The sequence below is a fragment of the Calonectris borealis genome, chromosome 5 (assembly GCF_964195595.1).
Source record: "Calonectris borealis chromosome 5, bCalBor7.hap1.2, whole genome shotgun sequence".
In the NCBI taxonomy this organism is placed as follows: domain Eukaryota; kingdom Metazoa; phylum Chordata; class Aves; order Procellariiformes; family Procellariidae; genus Calonectris; species Calonectris borealis.
In genome coordinates, this window is record NC_134316.1 from 4,039,377 (window position 1) to 4,064,030 (window position 24,654).

General features: G+C 48.1%; 1 protein-coding gene across 2 annotated transcripts; it reads right to left on the bottom strand.

Annotated features, from left to right (window-relative positions):
- Positions 1-1,878: 1,878 nt before the first annotated feature.
- Positions 1,879-23,768, bottom strand: ERO1A (endoplasmic reticulum oxidoreductase 1 alpha). 2 transcript variants are annotated; one of them, XM_075150758.1, is made up of 16 exons: positions 23,639-23,768; positions 16,561-16,680; positions 14,826-14,909; positions 12,841-12,879; positions 12,269-12,345; positions 12,104-12,177; positions 11,515-11,635; positions 10,721-10,758; positions 9,488-9,499; positions 8,272-8,298; positions 8,009-8,101; positions 5,902-6,148; positions 5,071-5,140; positions 4,622-4,708; positions 3,924-4,057; positions 1,879-2,312 (listed from the first exon to the last, which is right to left on the bottom strand). In XM_075150758.1, exons 1-16 carry the CDS (start codon positions 23,747-23,749, stop codon positions 2,252-2,254), a joined length of 1,395 nt encoding a protein of 464 aa, XP_075006859.1. In that variant the 5' UTR covers positions 23,750-23,768; the 3' UTR covers positions 1,879-2,251. The 2 variants fall into 2 exon arrangements, with proteins under 2 accessions (XP_075006859.1, XP_075006860.1); XM_075150759.1 differs by lacking the exons at positions 9,488-9,499; positions 12,841-12,879.
- Between the last annotated feature and the right edge of the window lie 886 nt (positions 23,769-24,654).

The window sequence follows — 24,654 nt, forward strand, 5'->3', positions numbered from 1 at the left end:
GCAGTCCCCCTTGTCCTGGCCGGGGGCTGGGTTGGCTGTGCCAGCACAGGACGCCGGTATCTGACTGCGTGGCCGAGCCATGGCCGGAAACTCAGTAAAGCTGCTTCTTGACGGGCTGTGAGGGCTGAGACCTGTGTAGCTCGCTCCAGTGTGACTGCAGCATCCCCTCAATCTGCAGAGCACCCAGAGGTGGTTTTTGCAAGGGGTTCTGCAGTTCCCCTTTGCAGCTGTGGTTTTCTGGGGCTGGGGAGAGCGGAGCAGCTTTCTTTCCCCCTGCCCTCACAGCGTGCCTTATCCTCTGATGTTTTTTGGGGCTGGCTATGGCTCAGAGGGATGTAGTGCTTCCCCTTGTCCCCAGCTCGTGAGGCACAACATGCTTGAACCACATCCTCTGCACCTCGCTGTCTTGTGCTTCCACACACACAGCTCCCAGGGCAGGTCGGGAGACGATTCAGGGCGTGGGCTGTGCTTTGTCCCCTTCTCGGGACCTGCGATCCCTCCAGCCTCCTCTGCGGCACGGAGCTGCGGAGGAGCTGAAAACCTCAGCTCAGTAACTTGCCGCTTCCCTTATTTCCTTGCACACGTTTATCTGTGTGGCCTTGAGCTCGCTGCAAACAGCAGCAGCTTAGCTGGAGCACATGCTGCATCTTCCTGTGCAGCAGCACCTGCCCCCACAGCATGTTTTAGGGGCTCGGGGTTAACAGCAGCATGGCTGCTGGGGCCACTGCACCCCCTTGCTGCACGGGGCCGTGCTGGGGGTGTCTGTTCTCTGGCAGCGCTGACCACGCGTGAGCCTGTCCTTTGCCCCTGTTGCGAAGGCGGATGGTGTAATCACGGCTGGCGCTATCCCTGCGGGACCCGGCTGGCAGCAGGACTGGGGTGTCTCGCCCCTCGCTTTGCCGAGATAGATGGGTGGCTGCGGCTGACCTCTGCTCTGCCACAGCAGCTCTCTGTCCTACTTCCCCAGCTGCTTGTCCTTGGAGCGGTAAAATTCAACTTGGCTTCAGCCACTGAGCAGCTCTGCGCCGCCTCTGAGGAGCAGCAGCCCCGCGGCGAGTACGTCCTTTCCCTTTTTAGCCCTGCCCGGCTACCAGTGTGAGACGAGCAGATCCCAAAAGAGGGCAAACCCGCTTTAACAGGCTGGGAGGGGCAGAAGGCCAGCGGGTCCCAGCACGGGCTGCGGGAGAGAGGCTGTAAGTCGGGTCCTGGCAGCAGCTGCTGCCCCACAGCCAGTCAGGTGGGGTGCAGGGGTACAGCTGACTGCTGGCTCCCCTTGCCCTAAACGAGGAGGGGGGTGTGCCCTCAGGCGCTGGCTGCAAGCAGAGCAGCATTGCAGGGCTCATAACAAAGCCCTGTTTTCTGCCACACCTCTGGTTCCTGACAGCAGGTAGAAGAGGGCTGTGCTTGCCCTGTGTTTGCCTTAGCCTCATCGTTACCCACCCTCTCCTTCTCACAAGAGACCAAAACCCAGAGCCACCTTTTAGAGCACACTTCTACTCCTCACCAGGCAGCAGGGAACCAGCACTGTTGCTCCTCTAAGGTTTTAGCATGATGGAGGCACAAGGCTGGCCAAACAGCGAGTAGCAGGGTTCCTCCAGCGTGCTGCTTCTTGGTTCATCTCCCCTTGCCTTCAACGAGGAAGCAATCACTGAAGCCTACAGCACGCAGCCAGCGCAGCAGGGCTAGCGCAGCAGAGACCATCAGGAACAGCCCGCTGCCACGAGAAAGTTTCACCAGGAGGAGGAAGGCACCTTTGTACAGCAGCAGCTCCGAAGCACAGGGGGCTCCTACAATCCCTTGCGATCTTTATGCAGCAGGAAGTTAGCATAGAGACACCGTAAGTGAGGGGCTGGTTGGAATCAAGGAGCAGACAAGGAATTTTCCCCAAATTTATTCAGTGTCACAGTTCTTGTCCTACCTCCAGCTTCTGAAGGCAAAGAGATGGGTCTAATCCATCAAAACAGTACAACAACATTTAAAGAAGTTATTCAGAATGATCTTCCAATATATAAAATAAACTTTACATATAGTCCCCACTTTTATACAAAAAAAAAGTAGCTTTTTTTTTCTCTCCTTGTACATAATATTTGCATCAGCAGGTTACAGACAATCAGCTGGGAACAGAAGGTCCAGCAAGTGGTCTTCACCATGTAGTGGTCGGGAGTGTGATGGAATGATGGCATTTGTCCTTTTTTAGAGAACCCAGAACAGCCGAGCAGTAAGACTTTGAGTCTCTCTTTCTCCAATGAATTCACCGCATATTTCGTAAGATGTTCCTGAAGTTTTCCAGTTCTCTAACGCTTGTTGAAATCCTGTGTGCAAGGAAAGCAAAAGGGAAACATTAGAGTAACATATGCATCACGCCTTATTTAAAATTCAAGAGAAAGGGACTGCTATCAAGTAAAGCTTCAAGCAGCTCTTAGGAAGAGAGAATTTAGAATTTCAGCTAAATTAGGTTCTGGTTACAGTCGGGCCCTTCACTAATTTTGCAGACTCTTTTTAAAGCAAACACTGAAAAACACAGTGGAACAGGATGTTACAGAGAGCTCAGCAGTGATCAGGCAAACCCATTAACTAGAGGTTAAGAAACAGCCCATAATATTACCAGCTGTGCAGGCAGGTCACAGAGTCTCCTTGCAATATAAGCTTGTTTCTTCTGAAGGTGGTGGTTGTTTTTTTTAATTGCCTACCTTATTTTTTTGCTGAATGCATTTTGCCCCTGGAGCATCAGCGAAGATGCCAGATCAGACTCTGAGGATACGGCCGTGAGCGCCTCTCCCGTGAAGGAGAGGTCTGCCCTTCCCAGCCAGGACAAGCTTCTGTTTTAAGGAGGTTTTGAATAACCCAAATCACTTGTCAACAACAAGCAAAAGATGGAGGTCTATTTTAAAAGGCACTCCTAATCCAGGTAGGTGGGACATGAAGTTGGAGTCTGAGAAAGCACTGCCTGGCCCCAGTCTTTTCACACAGCAGAGGACTTCCAGGGTAAAGTTTTAGCTGGGCAGCAGAGGTGGAAGGGGAAGAAAGAAAAAGGCTCTTTGCCTGCAACCTTCCTGTGCAAACAGATGTTCAGAGGGTCCGTAAGTCTCCTGCATGCTGCTTCCAAAGGCTGCGTCGACACGGCTCTAGAAAGGCAGAAGGAAGCCCAGCTCCTCTGGCCTAAGGGGAACTCTGCTCAGGAGGGGAGCACCACCACATCCCTGGGGAAGAGTATTCTCGGGTTTTCCAAATTTGACTGATGTACATTAGGGTCTCCCCATTGCTGGCCATTCACACTGCAGTAGGTTTGAAGTGAGACTCAGCAGGACCCTCAAGCCCCAGCATCGGCAGCAACGTCGCCTGAAGAATCCACTGAAAAACCTGTTTGCCAGAAACTCCAGGTCTGTCAACACCACTAGGCGGTAATGTATAACCGGAGTGTCTTGCAATCGCCTCTCTCTCCTAAAGGCCACGTTACCCTCCTTCACTGCCAAAAACTCCTCATCCAGCGCTCCACAAGGGCTGGACTGATGGATTCCTGCTAAATGCAACCATTACAAACAGATTTGGGAACAAATTGGTGGAAGTGAGAAGCTTGAAGGAGAGCTCTAAATGTAGAGCAAGAACAGCAACCCTTGTCTGGGGACAATGTGCTCCGAGGACAGTCATGCAGTTTCTTAAAAATCACCAAATTCTTTGTATCTTAATACAAATGCTTCCTTGAATTTCTTACAGAAGTGTAGAGTATAAAGAAGCTGTTTTAAATTGTTCCAACTGTTGCACTCCATATTAACATCATCTTAATATTTGAGAGCTTCTTTATGAGACAGTATGATCAGAGGAGGAGTTAACACCAATATTGCTGATGAGAACTGACTGTTTAAGTTAAAAGGGATGCAACACAGCAGCTTGTGTAAAAGTAGAGGAAAAAGTCTTAAACTAACCTTCCAAAAGCATTAAATAAGGCAACGATTTCTTGTCTTGTCAGCTGGAATCCATAGGAAGGGCCACTTTCAGGTATCTTTTCTATCAGGTTTTCAGAAAAGAGGATCTTCAGCACTGTCCCCAAGCCCTGCGTCTGTGCGTGACAAACAAGGTCATTTAATAGCAGGGAGACATACAGGGCCTGACTCACAAGTTTAACTTTACTTCCCTCCTTCATCTTTGCAAGGATTCCTGTTGACATCATCTTAACAGAGCAAGACCTGGATTTCAGTTACCACAGCTCAGAGGAGGGAGCAAAACAGGATGCTTTATTTATTTAGCATTACTGTGACAGCAGAGCTACCCAACAGAGGCTTTCTGTCTAGGTTTGACCCCATGTAAAATTCCCTGCAGATCTCACTGAACCCCCAGTTTTATAGCACCCCCTGCCTCGCTTGCCAGAGCCTCTGCACCCCCTCCCCTCTCCCGGGGAGCAGCTGTAGCAGGTTAACCCAGTTTTCACCTGCAAAGGCAACAGGCAGCTGCTGCCAGGCCCAGCAAGCTGGAATCAGCACACTGCTTCCTGCTGACGGGACGCGGTAACAACTCAAGCAGCCCCGATCTGTATCTAGGAGCTGACCGGTATCTACAAACGGCATCTGCGCTCCCGTCAGACGAGGTGCTTCCAGACACGTCCCCAGCTGCTGACAAATCTTACCTGCAACTTCCCCCACAGGCGACATTTGAAGCAGCCAACACAGTCCATTATCTTAGAAATATTCTTAAAGTGTAGCCTGAATTCCTCCTAGGGGAAAAGACATTCAAGTTGATCGTGGTTACACACTAATTAGGACTTCTTCCATGTATTAATCCAAATCCAATAATGTATTAATTCTGGATTTCAGGCTAAATTCAGTGGGACTGAGTTAGGGAAATGCCTCCTGAAGTGGGAGGCAGCAATTCACCACTCTCCTTAAGGCACACCCTACGGTCTGTAGTTACCCACAAGTATCCAAAACCATTCAGAAAGCAAAAGGAATTGGAAATACCTGATCCGGTACCTTGCACGTACTGGGAGACCCTTTTACATCTACTATTATCCCAGACATACACCTGAAAATACCCTTTAGGTAGCAAGTGCCCCAAAGGGAAGGGCTGGCCAATTACCTTTAGTTTAGCAGCTTCCTTTTTATTCCCTGCAAAGAATGAGTTTTCATCGAAATGCAGTGGGAAAGACCTGAAACAGAATGAAAAGAGTTTTAGCTCTCCACAGCTACGGTTTGTACAGCTGAAGTCCAGATCCACAGAAGTATCTGGTTAGGTGCGCAAATGAAACCGATAGGTGTTAGACATTGGACGTCTCTACATATATTTTAAGTCAAGCTGCTTGTTTCTTAAATTTCTTGGAGGCTTTCAATTTTAGCTTGCATCTCACCTTGGAGACGTTTTCAGCAATTGCTCTACGGTTTCTAAGCAATTGTAATCTGTTTTCTAACAGATTAAGCACTGAAGGCACGAGAGTGTGACAAGATAAATTTCAAACATCGATTGCATTAGGAGACACGCATTTCCATCTGGTTCCGGTATCTTCCATTCCTCTTACTCCAAGCTCTGTCCAACAGCCCAAATCTCTGTTACCAACATGTTTAGGATTTTTTTTTCTAGTCAAAAACACGAAGCCAAGAGTGGTATTCCACAGATGAGTCAAACAGGTAGCCAATTTCAGGGCTGACACATAGGCGGTTATTAAATTCAGTTCTGCTAAATCAAAAAGGCAGCCTAGACTATTAAACTGTGGGCTTAATTACCCTGTTTTGCAATTTGAATACAGATACCAACGTACTCCCAGCAATATTATCCTACTGCACAAATCACACTATCCCCCTACAAGAACGAACCCAGAACCTGCCTTTCTAGGCGCTTTAAGTGAAAGGTTAAGCACGCTCAGAGATGCCAGAGTTGAAAGAGCCATTCTCCCCAGGTACCGAATGTAATTACTTGGCCAGACGGAGAATTTCCAGCAACAGGTTTTTCATTTCCACATCTTGACTTTTATTCCCCGTGTACAGCTGGAAACCTGGGCGCTCAAAGAACGGCAGCACTTTGGATAGGGCCCGCAGCTCTATCAGGTAGAGAAAATACAGGTTCTTGAGCCTTCTGGGACCTTCCCCTCTGGTGATGACTTCATCAAATCGCTGCTGGAACTCTGTAACATTGGGGCCCCATTTCTTCTCTGACCACGTATCTGAGAGAGCAAAAAAAACCAAAAACAATGACATGAGGTGGATGGGTATAATTGTGGTTCATCTCGTCCTGCCGTCCCAGGCTAAATGGTGAAATGTAACTCTAACCAGGGAGATCCAAGCTTCACAATAGTCACAGCCCTTTCACTAACAGCAAATTGTTCAAGAGTCAAGAGAGGGATGCTTTTAACCAAACTCAAACCCCAACAAGTGCAGAACTCCTGCAGAGCTGGGTCAGTTGGTTTAAAACATGACCCAGGCTTACAAGCAGAAGCTAAAAACAGAGGCTGCCCATTTTAAACAGAGTTAAATCAGTTGAGGAATTTCTTGTCAGCTGAGCTGATTGTTTCTGAGAGCAGCTCTATGTAAGCTGGTGATAGCTCAACATTTGTCTGCAAGTGAAGAGGACTGGAGGTCCCTTTGTTCCTTCACTCCTGCCCACAAAAGCTGCCGACTTACTGCAGAACTCAGAAGAGGTCTCTCCTTCGGTCTGAGTGTCTGCAGAGGCAGACAGCGCAGGCCTCCTGATCACGTTGCACTGGGAAGCAGCGTGGGGGCCAGAGGTTGGGAGGGTCCCTAATGAACGGGGACATCTTAGGAGAATTCCTTCTATTGTGGAAATGCAAGAGAACAAAAGCAGCCAAGGATCGGGGGAGACTGGCCTCTATTTTCCATTATCAAACCCACAGCGTTCAAAGAATGCTTCTGTTTGCTCATCTCATCGTGTACGTAAGATTATATGATGTCGTGGAAGATAATACAGTCGTATCAAGCTGATGTATAAAAATGAAAAAAACGGGAGAAGCTTTATCTTCTAAATCACCAATAGATAACCAGCCCAGCAGGAAAGGACTCCCCAACTCTGAGTGAGGAAGGCTCTCTACAAGGTGATCGCGGCACCTGCAGATGGGAATCCCTGCATGGACCCACGCTGAGCCAAGGAACCTCCTCTCAGAGCAGAGACCATCTCCTGTAGCCTTTGACCAGCAGAAGCCATCCCTTTCTACACAAGCCAGACAGACACTTACTTGGCTGTCTGTAGCCACCCTTACTTTGCTAATCCTCTCTGCAGTCCCAACTCATCTCTTGCCTTTGATGTTTCTCTTGTTATTCTATCTCCCAACTCTAACGTAACTTAACTCACATCAAGGTGAGGCCTACGTGGGCTGTAGAGACTTAAATATAATTACTTAATTAAATCTAAATTACTTATCCAAATTCCAACAGCTATCTCTAAATCTGTACTTGATTTTTGTACGCTTTAGCAGAATAAAGGTGGCAGGCTTGGTCCATAGGTACCACTCTAAACTACCATGACTAAATCCTTCAGGAAGTCAGTCAGAACCTGCATGAGCAGCATGCCACAGCCCTTGGACACACGAGACACACACAAATCATGTTTTCACATCACCCTAGATTTTCAATTTAGATTCTTCAGATAGCTGCTTATGGACAAAGGCACGCAAAGGAAATGGAAATGGCATATGGAAACGGATCAAGGCTCTTGGGAAAGCCCAGCCAAGCATTTCACAGTCTAGGTGAGATTATTGCTAAACTGACCGTGATAAAGACGAGGGACAGCCTCGATATGCAGTTAGAAACCCACTCCAAAATAACCCTGGAGGAAGAATAGAAGCAATACGTGCTGGAAGACTTGGTGCAGAGCACAGTCCAGCCATTTTCAGACCTGAAGGCATGTGGTAACTGCATTCCTGATTCTGTTACACAACCTGTGTGCTGAGGGAGGGAAGAGAAGTAGGCCTGAACCCTGCTGGAACAGGCTCCAGCTAGCATTTAGCTGAGACACAGAAGTGTCGATTTAGGACTGATGCAGGAGAGCTAAAGCAGAAAGTAGCATTTACCTTGTAAAAGGTACCTGGCGCTCAAATGGATGTTGATGCTTGCATGGAGACCAGAAATGAGTCTGTAGAAAGCTCGTTTCTCTACACAGACATCTGAAAAGAAATGAGCACTTTAAGATACTGAAAGCATACATCAAATTTTCCTCTCCTGGCTGTCAGACAGAAATCTAATCCCCCCTGAGCGTGGCCAGTAACTCCCACCCACTCCCTGGCTATTTTGCGTTCATCCCAGGAAGAGCAACCAAGTTTAGAAAAAGGATTACCTTTCAGCCACTTGTAAAACGTATGCCCTGGAAACAAAAGGAAAACAAGCACATCAGTTTGAGATGCCTTACAGCAGCAGGAGGGCTTTAATGCACTATATCGTGGTTTAGGCTACTGCTTTGGCCACACCTTTCAGAGCACAACAGGATGATACATGAATGAGACAGGGCTGTACCCTCCCCTCGGCGGCACGGGAGGGCAACAGCAGAGGGGAGGGTACTGCCCAAGCCTGATGCCCTGAAACCACCTCTGAGGCCAGCCCCCAGAGGACCTCTGCCCACTCCAGTTTGCAGAAGCAGGGAAAGGAGCATTAGAAAAGCATGAAAATAGTTTTCCTCCCCACCCTTCTGACTGATGCTTCTATAACACAGTGTGGCACCAGCTAAACATAGCACGTGGTCTTTCCCACCCATCTCAGCAAGGGCTGGGGGGAGCAGAAGTGCTGCAGAACAGCACAGCGCAGGGGGAAACACGGATCACAGATTGCTTTTCTCTTCTGGCCAGGACAGGGAGAGGGGTATTTTTATTAAAAAACCAACCAAACAACACAACAAACAAACCAACCAAAAAAAACCCACACAGTGCAACCCAGTGTGTACAATCACACAAGTCAAGTGTTTCACACTACCTGCTACTACATGCTTGAAAGTAATCTGGAGAACATAAACATGGATTTGGAGATAATATGGAAAAAAAGACATGCCATATACGCAGGCCCAGTGCTGCAGAGGACAAACAGCTCCAGGGCACAGCCCTTCCCAGATGTGAGCCCTGCAGGGCCTAAGGGAGTTGGGCACCCAGCTCCTACCAGCTGTCAGAGGCTGTTGGGACTACGAGTCTTGTCACAGCTCCAGCCTGAGTGCTGCTTTCTCAGCAATAACAAGCACTGAAAAAAAACCACAACGCAAGTCCTGTTCCTGAAGCTTACGACACTTCACTTCAGTGACTACCTTCAAATGCGACTTGTACTCTGAAAAAACTGCTGGTGCTTTTTAAGGCCTCTGTGCAAGGATGGGCTGGCCTTAGGGACCGGGAGCTCAGAGGAATCTCTCCACAGGGTCCTGAACACAGCAGAATTTCAAGACAACTTCTGATTTTGCCTGAATAATGATTTTGCTAACCAGGTGCATTATGTAATGGTAGAGCTTGTGACAGCGTGATAAAGAAGCCACATTTGTTTCTGTTATCAGTAAAAACAAACAGAGTGCTACTCACCTCCATCATCTCCTGATGGAAAAAAGCATGAGTGGTGGAGGGAGAGAAAAGAGGAGATAAAAATTACACATGACCAAAATTAAACTCCAAAGCACAAGCATTAAGATTGCTCTGTTACTCTGCTCTGACAAGAGAGCGAGCCTCTCTAGCGAGGTTTAGAAGTGTTCTGAACACAGAAGACGACATCTCAAACTGCGGCAGTGAACACACCAGATGAGCAATGCTACTGAATAACCTGACCAACGCAGGAGGGATCAATATCTGCAAAGGAAGTAAACCCACCACATAGCTGAAGGAGAGACTGGAAAATAAGGGACGCAGGTGTCTACCTCTGCCAGGGATCTCCTGTGTGACCTCCAACAGGATACTCAAGGAGCCCATCCCTGTTTCCTGCAATTTATTAGTTGCTTGCAACAACTCTCGCAGATATCAGGTCAGACCCTCTATTTTCATGTCCTCCTGCTTCCTCGTCTGCAAGACAGTAGTCCTTCCCTCTCCCCTCAACGTACCTGTGTTATTTCATTCAGATCTTGCCCTAAATAACAGAGGTGGTCAAGGGAAGCACTGGTATTTTAAAGGAGATTGTACATTTCCTTCACCAGTGCTGCTCCTTTGCACAAGGGTCAAGGGAGGTGGGAAAGCACCTACAGTTTAGGGAAAATCAAGAGATCACCCCAAAGGGTACTGCTGGAGTGGTGTTCAGGTCAAACACAAAGAGTGAGGTTGATGACGTTCTAGATGTCTGGGCAGGATGGGGCATCAGGAGACATGGGGTCTCTTAGCAGCCTTGGGCAAGAAGCTCTTATGCTTCCAAAACCCTTCCCTACTTTCATTTACACTGTCTAGTCTTAGCCCCTAGGGCAGTGTGTCTCCTGCTGGATGGTTTCCACAGAGGATCCTGGCCAGGTTCTCATTTCAGTCCGTCACAGATGGTTTAGCATTGCTGAGTACAGAAACCAGAGACCCAGGAAGAGCTCGAGGTTCGGTCCTGCTCCCAGTCCCTCCAAAGCTCATACTTCTTCCAGGAGTGGAGGATCGGACTTCCTTTCTCCATGATGGATGCTAGAAAGCCACACTTCCAGGTGCCCTTGCATTAGCCATAAAATTCTACACTTCATCAAGAGCTACAACATATTTCTTATTCAGTAGAAGTAGCTCAGAGAGCATTTACTGTTCCTGGAGCTAGGATCAGTACACTACTAAACCACTTAGTGAGATAAATAAATGACTCACCTCTACCAGATGCCAAAGGTCTTTTTACATTCTGAGGCCTAAGAGGAAGAAAAAATAATAATTTAAATAAGATATGTAAATAAGTGACTGTCTCCTTGCTGTGCAGAAACACAGCACAGCAGAGGTAGTTACTTATCTGCAGTCAAATAGCCTAAGGAGTTCTTAGACCTCCTTCTGTGCTTTAGCTTTGCTCAGACTGGAAAGGGGTAGAGCAAAATGTGGCTTTCTCTTTTTTTCCCCCCCTTTCTTTCTTTAGAAAGAACAGCTAGGAAAACTCAAGTGTCCACAGAGGTGCTAGTGGACGTTATCCCACGGCCGTGGTGCAAGACGATACACCAGTACGAATGGGGAAGAAATTACTAGAGATCAGAGCAGGCAAGACTACAGACCAATGCCCACCAGTACCGTGCATCAGCCCCAGGGGTACCCACAGCAGAGCTCAAATCGGCACACAGACTGGGCAGAGAGCTCCCTGCAGCGGCCAGGGAGGACAGGACTGCGTGCCCAGCACCGCATCACACAAGAGGTGTGCAGCCCCTGCCAGGCGGCTGTCTCGCCACACTGCAGGGCTTGCATCAGGAGCCTGCACCAGGGCAAGCTGTGGTCCAAAGAACAGCCGAAGGGGGCTCACGGGGCAGCCACACGGCTTGTCCCCTCCTCTGACAGCCCACACTGCACAAGCATTGCAGCAAAGACAGGAGGATGGGGATTAATGGAGCAGTTAAAGCACATGCAGCCCCTCTGCAAAAACAAGCGCCTGCAGGCTTGTGAAACCTGTCTCCCAAACCACCTACTTGAAGCAGTTTTCTTCGTAAATACTGTTCCAAATTTTCCAGGCATCCGGTCCTTTGTAGCCAGTATAGCGTTCAGGATTCAGGAGTAAATCCACGTACTCCGTGTCAGGAGAATAGATGTCTGCAAAGCAGAGTGCTGGGTCAGTGACAAAAACTTCTGAAGGAAAATTACATCTTCCAAGGCTGATCCAGCCACCCCTTCGCATACTGAACAGTCTTGCCAGCAGAGAGACCAGCTCATCCCTCTCCACAGAGGCAGGTGCATAATATTTTCTACGCATCAACCCATTGCAGCAGGGTAAAGCTCTCTGGCCTTCAGAGCTATCGGAGCGCAAGGCCGCTGATGGCAAAGCAAACTCTGAGCATGCTCCATCCAAGCTGCTAACCTGCTAAACACGGCAAGACCCTGACCAGCAATGAAGCTTTGCATCATATTATTTTCAAAATACTGAGGGCAGGGCGGGTGGAAAAGAGAAGAAATGCTATATATGCTCCAGGCTTGCTGAAATATTACACGTTGGCCTGAAAGTTCTGCAGAGGTGCTTAAAATCCCACTACAAGACTTGTCAGATCAAACAGGTCCCTATACCATCAGCTTCGCAGAAGCTGTCTGAAGAGTCATCGTGCCGTGTCCACTGGAGCACTGCCTGCTGGGTCTCCTTGCTGCAAAGTAAGTGGAAAAAGACTATCAGAAAGAGCACTGATACTAAGTTCCCTTCAAGACAAGTAAGGATTGTGGAAAAAGAAGTCAAACCTCAAAGAGCCATCAACAGCTCCAAGTCTCTTGGCTTCTTCACATTCTTCAGCAAGGTTATTGGCTTCTTCCGAATACTGGGTTGAAAAACAAAGGGGTGGGGAGAGAGGAGGATTAAAAAGCAGTTTTTCTGCTGTTATAATTCTGCCCTTAATGCACTAAGCAGTTTAAGTATCAGAAACACTTTTATGATTCATCCCACCCTGTATTTCCACAGGATGTCTGCAGATATTCAGAGGCTTATGCAATTGTGATGACTGTTGCAGGGACTCACAGCAGCCTCTGGCACTGCTGTAGGAGCATTTTGTGCCTGACAATACCTGCTCTTGGAGAAGTCTCCTAAACTGCTCTACGTCAGTGGAGGGGAATACCTGACTTCAGGACAGCCACCTCAAAGGCTCTATAGCATCCCAAACACTTTTTGGGATGCTTTTACCCAAGAGGGTAAAAATTTAGCCACGAAGCACATCCCAACAAATACTGCCCATCTGATTAAGGCAGCTTTTATCAGCTGCAGTGACACAAAACTGGTCCTATAAGCTGCATCATTTTGTGCACACAGGCACACCTACCTTGTAACTTCCAGATCTGATTCCATCGGGGACTTCATCCTGAAAGACAAAATTGAGCATGTGCTACATGTGGGGCTGATGAGGCCTTTCAGCCTAATCTTTGAGAAAGATTAGGAAGGTTACCACAGTTTCTAGAAGTTAGAAGGTAATCAAAGCACTCAGCTTCGCTTACAACACATCCAATTTCTGGCTCCTCCACAGACTAAGGTTAAGCAATATTCTTGGTGGTTTATTTTCATTTTTCGCAAGACTCCGCTTCTCAAAAGGTCAGCGGCCTTCCAACGGGTGCTATGTCAGGTTATGTTTTGCTTACCCAAGCGTGAGGTTGGGGAAGCCAACATAAACTTCAGAGGAGCTGGAGTTGCCTCTGGTCAGCTGATGTCTGGCATCCTGTCTCCCGGTGATGCCAGCGCTCCCGGGAGGAGCCCAGGCGCCTCCTCAGATATTGCAACTCCCAGCCCCTGATACACGTCATTCAAAAACTCCCCTTTTACCACTCCATCACATAACATTGCCAGCCCCACACGGCCCGGGCATTACATCAAGACAGTCAGGCCCTAAATTCTCCTCAAATTCCACTTCCTCCATCAGTAGGAAGGCAGTAAAACCACTTCTACACTGCGGGAGCAAATACTATGATGGCAAACAGCACAGGAAGAGAAAAATTAAGCAATGAGTAAGAGTTATTTTTGTTGCTTTCAGAATGAAATGGACCCAAATCAAAATAATTAAAAACAGCAGTGACACAGTTCTTAAAATAAAAACAACTTCTAGCTAATACTAATGTAATTATAACATTACTCTGTCACATTGGTCATCATCATTACCAAAAACATCCTTTTTAAGGAAAAAAGTATTTAAACAAAATGTAGGGTTATTTTTGAGGGGAAAAAAAAAAATCATCATTCCATTTTGGGTCCATAATAGGTGCTTTTTGAAGACCAGGAAAGCAAAGGACACTTGTTTGAGGGATAGGGTAGTTGCTGAGAAGGCAAATGAATTTAACATACATATGAGAATTTATGTAACGACTGATGCCCACACACACGCACCTGTACCAGATTCTTTTGAGGTGTTGTAGCAGCTTTTTTTTTTTTTCCAGCCCACATCTACACTACATCAGGTTACCACAGAGTTACCAGGTGCAGCATACTTTAAATCATACATGAAAATAAAGCAGCGAGTTGGAAAAATGCATGTAAGTAGCGTCAGGAGGCCTCTTTCATTGAGAGCACTCATCGCACCATCAGCGTGGCGTACCCCTGCGCACCATTAGCATACACGCTGACTGCTCTAGAGACCTAGGAATGAGAGCGTAAGACGGTCTGTTGCTGGCTGCCAACCCACAAAGCCAGGCTGGGTGGCATTTTCACCACTCCATCTACCCAGCAACCAAGTTCCGATTCACTCGCTTTCTCGGCCCCTTCTTTTCAAGACAGACACCTGCAGTCAAGATGTTTTCTTTTAGCTCAATGAACAAAACCCTTTTGTCCAGGATACAGGGACAAGAGTGCTTGCTTTTGAACCGAGAAACAGGACTCGGAAAGAACCATTTCACGTAAAGAGAGAGGGCTGGAAAGGGCCTCATCAAATTCGTCAGCCAAAACTGCAAATCACAGTGTAGCTCATGGGCCAACAGGGTGAATATCCTGGCAGTTAACACAAGAGGCACTTCTTTTAACAACAGTGGATTTGCCCAAAAACCGTCTCACTAATACCAAAAATAAGAGAGGGACCAGGACAAATTTTTGGCCATTCATGGAGGGTCAGCTATTAAAAGCCTAGCCTTTCTTTAAACTTTCAGAATTTACCATTTTGGCCTTTCTCATGGATACCAGTATTACTGCACCTAAGAAAGCTCCATCAGAGCCACAGTTTTGCTATAGCTACAATAATGAGAAGAGTAAGGAATTTGCCTGCTTCTTCCTCCTGATCTGCAAAAGCCAAACATAGAAAAGAGGTAAAAGAATGAATTTGCTACTTACAGATGGGCAGGGCTTTACGGCACAGTCTCTTATTCCACAGTGACTGTTGTCATTCCAAAAAGGACAAGGTTTCTTTAGGTTTACCTACAAATAACATATTATCCTATTACACATTTCCTCCGAGCAACTAAGCCAACCTTCCACACCACAATTTACCAACACACATCTTCAGCGCCTTAGTGCAAGACTTCAGATAACAAAACTTAGTGCAAGGTTGAGTGCAGTGACAGTGAAAACAGACGGTGTTATTTATCTTAAACAAAGTTGATCACACACATTCTCTTGTCTCTCATACGAGATGCGTCTGCCCGTGCAGCCTGGCCAGGACTGTTTGTGGTAACACAGAAGACAGGACAGATGGGCCACTGATTCCTAATCACATCCTGAGGCTCCTGTTGGGCAATGACAAACTAGGTTTTGGCCAGGTGGTTTGTACCCTTTAGGAGCCAACAGTTACTATGGGGCAATCTTTGGTTTTGGAATATTGCTCACTTCATTCTCCATGAATCTTGGGGGAAGTTTGCTCCCCGTTGATTTTGTTTCCTTATTTTGGGCATCTTAGGACTACAGCCTGCCTCCCTGCTAGAGGAGCAGGAAGAGGATGTGCTGGAGCTTTGCTACCATCCTCCTGTGGCCAGAGCGCAGGTCTTCTGCTGTCAAGTCATCTGTGTTCTGGACTTGTTGGTGTGCAAGCCTTCTGGGCTCAATGGGAACAAATAATTCCTTGGTGTTAATCAGATTGATTGCTATCGCTCACGTCCTTGTTATCAGTACAGGTTATTCTTTTAATCCTTGTTTGGCTGTTTCTTCTGGTGCTTTCACACACCGATATTTCCATTCATGCTTCATGCAGACCAATCTTTGTATTTCTATTACAAATCCCAACACTGGAATGGGAAAGGACATTAACTTCTTTAACAAGTCCTACTCTTTCTTTTGTGTGAGTTGGTATCAAGTATCATTCTTCCAAAGCAATTAACATTGGTTTATGTTAAATTATGTTAAATGGTTTGTTAACCATTAACCATTGTTAAATTAACATTTAACAAGATTTTGTGGGTTTGGTAGAGAGGGGGAGCAGGGAGAAGGAGCTCTACCCCAGTGATTTACATATGGGCCTATTCTAATTTGCAGTGCAGTGAAGTTGGGAACTTTTTAAACTGTTCTTACAGAAGAGTAAATACTTGTTTTGTCTGCAGAAACAATCAGGCAACCGTCACTGTTCAGTATCTGTATGCAGCAGGTAAAATACTCAAACAAACCCCACGTTTAGTCACGTACATGCAATCTCACTGAATGGGAGAATAATCTGTCTAATGAGGATGGTCTGGCAGTGACAGCCATCAATTCGCCTGAATGTTTGGTAACTAAACCAGGCTTTCCATGTCAGGGGAGACACTACCAATTCTCTTATTACACAATGTGGATCTCCGGTCATCAACATTTTTGAGCCACAGCTCAATGAAAGAAGTAATTTCGTTGGTCTACTGCTTCAGTTCTTAAGAGGAAAAAATGCATCAGAAAATATCTTTAAAATTGTGTATCTTATAAGTATGTTGTACCACATTAAGATTCTCCTGATAACAGAAGAGTCCCACTTATTGACTGCGTTCTTAAAAGATCAGGATTAAAATGTAAGTATCTGATTTTAAAAAGATCAGCAATAACTTCAAGGGAGACTCAAAAAAAAAAGGCAGCACACAAAATAAATACAATTCTTGTATGAGAAAATTACCTTGTAGTATCTAAAATAGTCACTTTCTAGAAGTTCATTCAGTCTAGGAAAAAGCTTGTAGTTGTTGAAGGCATCAATGGTTTCTACATCACAGGTGCAGTCATCTAAATGACCAGTAACCTGTTGGATAAAAAAAACCCCAAACAACCAAATATGAACAACTTAGCCAGTACTTTTTAACACTGCAGACAATAAAACAATTCACAATTTTCTTTCCTTTTACCAGCGAGTCAACTAGTTAAGTTTAACCAGAATTAAACAACGTTAAACCAGACTGTACTGAATTGGCAGAGAACTTCTTTTGATGCATCCTTTAGGATGTGTCCTGTACTTGTTGCTTGGGGACAGGCAGTTTTATTTGGGAACACTTTTCCTCTAACACACGTTGATATATTAGAATTCGCTAATGTCTGAGTAACAGGCATCAGATGGACGCTTCCATCTCTAAAAAGCAGGTATGACAGACACATTCAACTAGACTGTGTCACACGCATACACAAAAACCACACAGCCCTTGTCCACACATCAAACACAGTTATGCAGATCACAGATGTTTCTGTCAGGGCCAAATCCAGCAGGACACTGGATATCGGCTGCTGTAACAGCTGTGAGCCATACATGCTGCCAGCTGAGGTTCCCGTTTGAGACTAGCCTCAGTATGTCGCTCCTGTAGGATGGCATACAGGTGAGAGCTGGCGTTTGCATAAGGGACCAGTCGGGCAACAATAGTGCCGAGGACTACAGCACTCAAAGAAAGTCCTTGTTAATCAACTGCGCTGTAGCCATTTGTTTGATTTAATCAGAACCACAGCAACTGCAACAGTCTCTCTCCTTGCCTCAGAGAGCCTTTTGGCACGAAAACATTTGTTCTAAATCTGATGTAGAAAGCCAATACTTCTTGCATCATCCTGAACAATTCAACAAGCTGTGTGCAAGCCCTGAAGAAAAAAAAAAAAGAAAAAAAAAGTAGCACAAATTCAGCTATGGCTTTCTGACACGTAGATCACTGTCTGGATGACAAAGCTGCACAACTCGGAAGAAGTTTTGCTTCCCCCACACCCCCTGACGAGTACTTGGGGAAATCACCCTGGCCAAAATCAAGTATTAACTACTCATTCACTCTCAACAGCACACCAGGGATTTTTCCTGGACGTTGATGTAACAATACAACATATGGCAAGCTGCCATTCCCCAGTGTCAGATAAATTCAGGGTTTTAAGATCAAGGCAGTTGTTTTAAATGGATATTGTTGATTTATGAAGCAAAGAATGGGATGTTTGCCACAGTTTGTGATAAGAAACCCTCTTGCCACTTCTGTCCCAGAAAGCCTACAAAATCCTGGTAGCAGACAGCATGGAAACAACGTACCCCACACTATTGTTCTAGGGGGTAACATCCAATCTCTGCCTTCTCTCTGTGCACGAGAAAGCTGGAAGCAGAGACAAGCAGAATAAGCCTGGAAATATCAGTACGGGCAGCTCCTGTGAAGTGTGACAGAGCGCACTGCTGAGTGGTGGCATGAAAGCTCCCCAGGGGAGGCCAGGAACAAACAGGCAGATGAGGGATGCACAAGACCTAAGAAGGCGCTGGATTGTATTTAAGGGGCTCCCCCTTTTCTTACTTCTAAAGCACTTACCCAGCCTAAAGGTTGCTGAACACTGTGGGAGAGCAAACAGAAGCAGGTTTCACCCCTCTTGCAGGAAAGGCATCAGATGACCAAAGTCACAGGCATCTCAGCAGTCGGAACCAGGAAAGAGAGTAAAACCCTGCAAGCCTCAAGAAAAAGCCTCCCTGATTCCAAAGCAAAGGTGCTACTCCAACCTTCACAATAAGAGCAAAATATATTATTATGTACAGAGAGAAAAGAAAGAGCCACGTGAGAGACATGAGCCACCTGCCTTGACGCATTTCCGGAGAGCCCTCAGATAATTCAGTAAGACCTACACATCAACTTAAATAAAACAATTATAATTACTACTGTGGAAATGAAGCTCCCTGCCCTCCTTCCAAGAAGGAAGGCAGAAATGAAGCACTTGCCCTCAGAGCACACAGTCATACGAAATGGGGAAGCGGAGAGAAGAATAGCCTGGATTAAGCATAGAGCACCTTAAAGGCAAGTGCAAGTTTCCTCCTCCCACCCTGGACAGAGGAGGAAGAAATCCAGGCTCTAGATCTGGACTGCTCCACAGCAGGAATCAGTATTTTGGAAACAGCTTTTTTCAAAAGGGCTTTGATATTCTGGACTGAGCCACACTGATCTAAGGAGGAGCGAAGGGAAACCTATTAGAGCATGTCAGAATGCTCTACTCCACTTGAGCAAATAGGTTTTGTTAAGACACCTTATCTGGAGGCTCACTTCTATTTCTTGTGTTCACACTGAAGCCCATCGCCTCATCCTCACACATGTACCGTATTCTGTCATGCATTTTGCATGGTAATGAAGATTAACAGCATAGCAATTAAGCTTTCCACTAGCCTGAATTGTCCCTGTAAAAAACAGCAGCAATTTGCTAATCCAGTTACCCAATATAAAGCTGTTTCAAAATTAAAAAAAAAAACAAAAACAAACAACAAAAAACCAACACAACAAACCACAACAAAAAAACCAACCAACCACATTTTTTTATTTCCTGGAAATTTGGCATCCTTTGAGGCAGGCAGCTTATAGATTGGGTCTAAAAATGGCCTACAAAGATTTGTGGATAATCTTCAGCTGCTCTCTGTACCCATGCTAGACAAACACGTCACTCCAAGGGAATGACATCCCTGTAAGAGGTAACATCAGAGCACCCAGCCGGCCCCCAACTGAAACAGCACATACCATGTGCGCCAGGCCTGTCTTTGCTATGTCTAGCAATCAATTCAAGCCAGAACCAACCTGGCAAAACATCATCGTGAAAATAATCCAGGGTGAAGCACTACAGATGCTCCCACAATACTCAGGAGTAGATGGGCATCATGCTTTGGAGATCTCCAAATATCCACTGCTCGGTTTAGAAAAGCAGTGGTGGCAAGATCAGCCACAATGCCACCAAGAACATGCCTGTGGGGGCAGGATGGGCAAAGGAGAAGTGCTGGGGAAAACCTGAGGTCTGCTCAAGTCAGAGGGAAAACTCCTTCTTCCTCCAAGCATTTCAGTCAGACTGTGCAGAAATGGGCAATTTCCCTAGCCTGCACATGGCTAATAAGGTATCACTGGCCTGCTTACCTTCCTGCTCTGCCTCCTAAGCCACCAGGCTGCTGAGAAAAAAAGCTCAGCCAGGCCTGGTGACACCACCTGTACGTGCCCAACCTACCAAAGTTCACAGCCAAAGGAGTACAGAAGACAGCACCGACAGCCAAGTCTCCTCAGAGACCAAGATGCAAGCCCCAGTGATGCTACTGCCCAACCGCTTTAAGACACAGGGAAGCGGGCAGGATCAGACCACTTGGCAGGGCATGGTCTTCATCCCAGAAGTTCCCTCTTGCTCCGCGACCACCTGCCACCCCAGAACCTGTTTCTTTCAGCCCTGTATGCAGCCAGAGACTCACTTGTTTTGGACTTCGATTCCTGCTGTCAGAGCAGTTGAGCTACTGCACGTGTCAAACATGCCTTGCAATGGGTGGTGCCTTAAAACACTTTCCTCCCACCTCCCCAAAATATTTATCTACATCTTCAGCCTGTAATAATTAGAACAGTTGTTTAAGATGAAACATACATTGATCCAGTCCCAAACATGTGCCATGTGCTTGCTGGCACCTGTGAATCACCGAGCTGAGCGGCAGCGATGGGTTGTGCTCCACCCAGCAGGGGTGTGAGAGCCTGGCATGAGACCGACGGGCAGGGCTGGGTTTGCCCAGTGGGAAGAGATGCAAAGGAGCCGCCAGGACAGACGCCACGCAAGCGGCTCCGGCTGCTGAGTAAGCACCGAGAAAGGTGTTCGGCTGGCCCTCTGCAATAGTCGCTCCCAATCCCTTAACACCGAGGTACCTGCCTTGTGTACATAACACAGGTTGAAACACTACCACACGTGGACTCTGCATAATCCTTGGGTTTGGCCTTTGCTTCATCTTCCTTTACATCCATCCAGGCTCCTGTCAGTCTGCTCTCCCCTGCACTGCTGGTCTGTCTCTCTCCACCTCTTCCTGCTTCACCCAATGTCACGGAAATGTCCCCTGGGCAGTGGATTTAGGGCTTTCTTCTCTTGCTGTGGGCTTCGTCCCAGACCCATAGACCACCATCTACTGCACAGCTGGGCAGGAAAGAAGGCAAACTCTTTTTCGCATCTCCCACTTGCAGCTACAATAGGGCACAGGGAAGGGAATACCACAGTGGCTGAGGAGTTGCTTTTAGCCTGTACCAACTTCACCGGCAGCTGCCTGCTCTTCTAGACAAGCCACACCAGTCCTAGGCTGATGGCAAGCTGATGCCTTCCCTGCTGCCCCAGCAGAAGCTTCCTTGCAGTCACCCTGCACAAGTGATTTATGGCTCTGGCTGCCTGTGGCACTCAGTCCAGCTAGGTCTCCCTTTCATCCCTGCCAGCGTACTTGGAGCGAGTAGCTGGCAGGCAGGTGAGGACAGTCATGCCCAGCATCTGCCCTGGAAGCCACATATGCTGGCCCAGGTGCTTTTTCCCCCCCATCTTTTGCCCAGAAAACAAGGACGGGGGCTCCTGGAGCTCATGCAGAAGCAAACCTCATGTGGAAGCCTCAGGATGGGGTTAAAACACAGAGGCTGAAGTGCTGTCAGATGGCACCTCAAAGCATCTGCTAGCAAAGAAGGATCTGCAGCTGCTCTGCACTTGGAAGCTACCTCCTGAGCCACTCCACAGAGATCGGCAACTGCGCTACATATGAATTCCTACCCCGAAGGCTGTTGAGTGAACACCAATTCAACAAGAATGCAAGAGTGGCTTGGAAGTCTGTTCAGGTACAACGAGGTAACTCTCAGTGCCCGGACTCACCCCTAATGACAGCGTACTGGCCACAAAAACACCCCTGAAGGAAACCAGCCCTCTGCCAGACCGGAAACCTAGTCAAAATCCCAGTCTGCCAAACACCTGCAGCACATCAGCTTCATACAGCTACATCAGTTTGTAAACAGCGAATGAGCAATAGTTACTAGGAATATGGAGAATTGATTCATGGCTGACTAAAGCATTAATGCAAACAGGAATATCTGGGTGGGGAAGAGCTGTCTGTAAAGTTTGAGGGAACTCCGATATTGAAATGTTAGTCAGCACTAATGAGACAGATTGGAAAGCAGAAACAGTATGTGAAACTTAAGTGTTTTTAGTAACAGATGGATGTTTCTAATAAAAGTTTCAGGACTGGTTAGCAACCTCTCTAAGTAAATGAAGAGCTAAAATAACAGTGAAAAAAAGCAGGTGAGGCATCGGTCTTAGTAGTACAGGCAGGAGCGCAATGCTCATTCCAAAATTATGGTCAGCTTAAGTCAGAGTTTGAAATATCGCTACAGCAAGTGCTCTCAAAAGGAGCCCTTGTCAACTGTCCCAACACGGGCTGACGGACAAGTCAAAGCTCTTCCATTCACCCTACGTCAAAGTTTCTTAATCTAGCAAACCCATGAGACAGCAAGAGATGGTTCACAGGAGGAAACCAAAAGCTATACCCAGGCTTTCAAGTACATAAACAAAAGAAGGTAAAACACACCACTTAAGGCTTGCCCTATATTTCATTTGGTGGTAAATAAAAACCACCAGGCCAGTTCTGCACAAGATGATCAGCAGATTATTTTTTACAAAAAGATGAGGCAGCCCTCGGGTGTGTTTTTAAAAGGTTAAGCGGTTAGTAAGACTGAGAAATGCTGCCCTACGTAACACACTTTCCCAAAGGCAATAAAGTCTGGAAAAATCTTGAACCGGAACACTTGTACTGAAAACTAAACCAAAGCATACGCTACTCCATAAACAAGAAGCGCATTGCAACAAACCAAGAGCGTATGAACTATAGTGCCAGTTCCTCCTACCCAGGCAAAAAAGCCTGCAAGCCATTACTATGCCAGAACGCCAGTTAATTTAGTGGTTAGGGCTTCTTATCCCATACCACACTCCCGACTCAGACTTCAATCCTTAGGAGACAAACTTCACTGTTAAACACGAAGCGTACAAGCAAAAACCCTATAGAGAATTGAAATGCGTGAGTTTCAATTCTTTATCAGCATAGCTTGTATTTACCATTTCCACATGAAACTGTCAAGAGCAGAAGGCAAAGCCAAATGCACAATTGCATTTGTTTTCTTTCTCCACTCTCAATTTCTGACTCCAAATTAAGTACTGGATTTTTAATACAGCAAGAGTAGGCTCTACAATAGCTTCCTTATTTTTTAAAAGGCAACAAAAATAAAGCACTAAATACATTCTACCATCTTCATTCCTTGATCTTGCAAATGCGCTTGTGCAAAGCTAAGCCAGAAGGAAGCTGCATAGCGACCATTACCCCAAATCCAGCCGCTTGGTCTGATCTCTTGGTTGACTATACCTGGTTCTCTCATTGCTGTACATCAACAGAAGGCGCACCAAGTGCCAGACGGTAACACACCTGGCATATCAGCAAGGGGAATTAACTCTGGAAGAGCTTTAACAAGTGGGGCAGCCCAGCTCACCCCTGAACATGGCAAGGTAGGGTAGCAAGTGCCTGCTACAGCCACACTCTCTCCTGGACAGCGGAGTCGGGAGGAACAGCATGGCAGACCTGCAGGAGAGGGGATGAGGCAGCTCCCAGATGGTATAGTAACACACGTCCCTGAAACATCCGACAAGAGGCACCTGGGTGGTCAGGGAAGAACTGCTCCCCTAACTGAAACACTCTCCTGCTAGGGGCGGGGAGAGAATACAGTTAGGGTGGCAAGGATGAGGGCACGGGGCTGCTCAACGGGCAGAAGTCACCCTCCGAGTCCCTTTGCTCTAGGCACCTCCCAGGAGGCTTTCCGATGCTCGGAGAGGAGTCGAGGCACTGAGGCACCTGCACCCAGCGGTACTCACGGGAGGGTCCGCACCCCCCGCGCGGTGGGAGCCCCAGCTCCACGCAGAGAGTGCCGCCGCCGCCCGCCCTGCCCCGTCCCCCCGGCAGAGCCCACCTGGCAGAAGCAGCGCCGCTCCGCCGCGCCGGGCGGCCCGCGGGGCACCACCGGCAGTAGCACAACGGCGAGTCCCAGCGCCTGCAGCAGCAGCCCGCTGCCCGCCGCCATCTCGCCGCCCCAGCACCGCCGCCGCCGCCGGCTGAAGAAGCCGCTCCGCGTACCGCCCCTCGCCGGGGGCGCGGCCGCCGCCGGCTACGCGCCGCGCCGCACGCAGCCCGGCCCGCGGGGCTGCCCACTGCGGAAGGGCGTCCGGGTCCTTACCGGGCAGCGGGGAGGTGGCCCGGGGAAGCTGCCCAACACCTCGGCCGCGGTGACTCATTCGTGCCGGGACGGGGTGGCCCTGCCGGTAGATGGGCGAAAACCAGCCCGTGCTCGGGGCCCACGTCCGCAAAGGTGCCCCGACCGTCGGTAAGAGCCTGGGCGTTCCCCGGCCCGCACGGGGTGGCAGCTGGCCCTGCTCCGGGGGAGGTGCCGCTACCGGGGCACCCTCCCTCCGAGCAGGAGGGCGAGGGTGTGTAAAGCGGGGGCAGGGGGAGGGCCCGCAGCACCCCCGGCCCGCCGCAGCCTCCGCTCATCCCCCGTCTCCTCACAGACCCACGGGCCTTTTGTCCCGGCTCTGGCTGCGAGGGAGACCCGTCCGAGTTCTCCTGTGCCCACAGGCCGAGGTCGCTCCTTAATCCATAAACTCGTACCTGGCAGCACTGGAAACGAGCCTTTGCCAAGCGGCCAGCGGAACCCCTGGCTGGGCTGTACGTAACTCGCGACCTGTCCCTGTCCTTGACATCGCCAAAGCTCCCGCACCGCCCAAACCCGGGGCAGCCGCCTCTGACAGGAACCGGGCGCGACGACTGAGGAGCGGAGCCGTGGGGGGCTCCCCAGGAGGCTCGGCCTGGCTGTTACTCGTGCCAGATACCGCGCTGCGCGGGTGCCCGCACGTACACACACGTATACGCACCTATAGATAAATACGGGCGCGGGCCGCCCGCCCGACGCCCAGGGGCCGGCTGTATATT

Coding starts and splice junctions, on each gene's coding strand:
- ERO1A (XM_075150758.1), bottom strand. CDS start 23,749: ATGGCGGCGGGCAGCGGGCTGCTGCTGCAGGCGCTGGGACTCGCCGTT. Junction 12,346..12,840: donor TCAGATCTGGAAGTTACAAG/GTAGGTGTGCCT, acceptor TTTTCAACCCAG/TATTCGGAAGAAGCCAATAA. Junction 6,149..8,008: donor CGCCAGGTACCTTTTACAAG/GTAAATGCTACT, acceptor TTGCTCTCTCAG/ATACGTGGTCAGAGAAGAAA.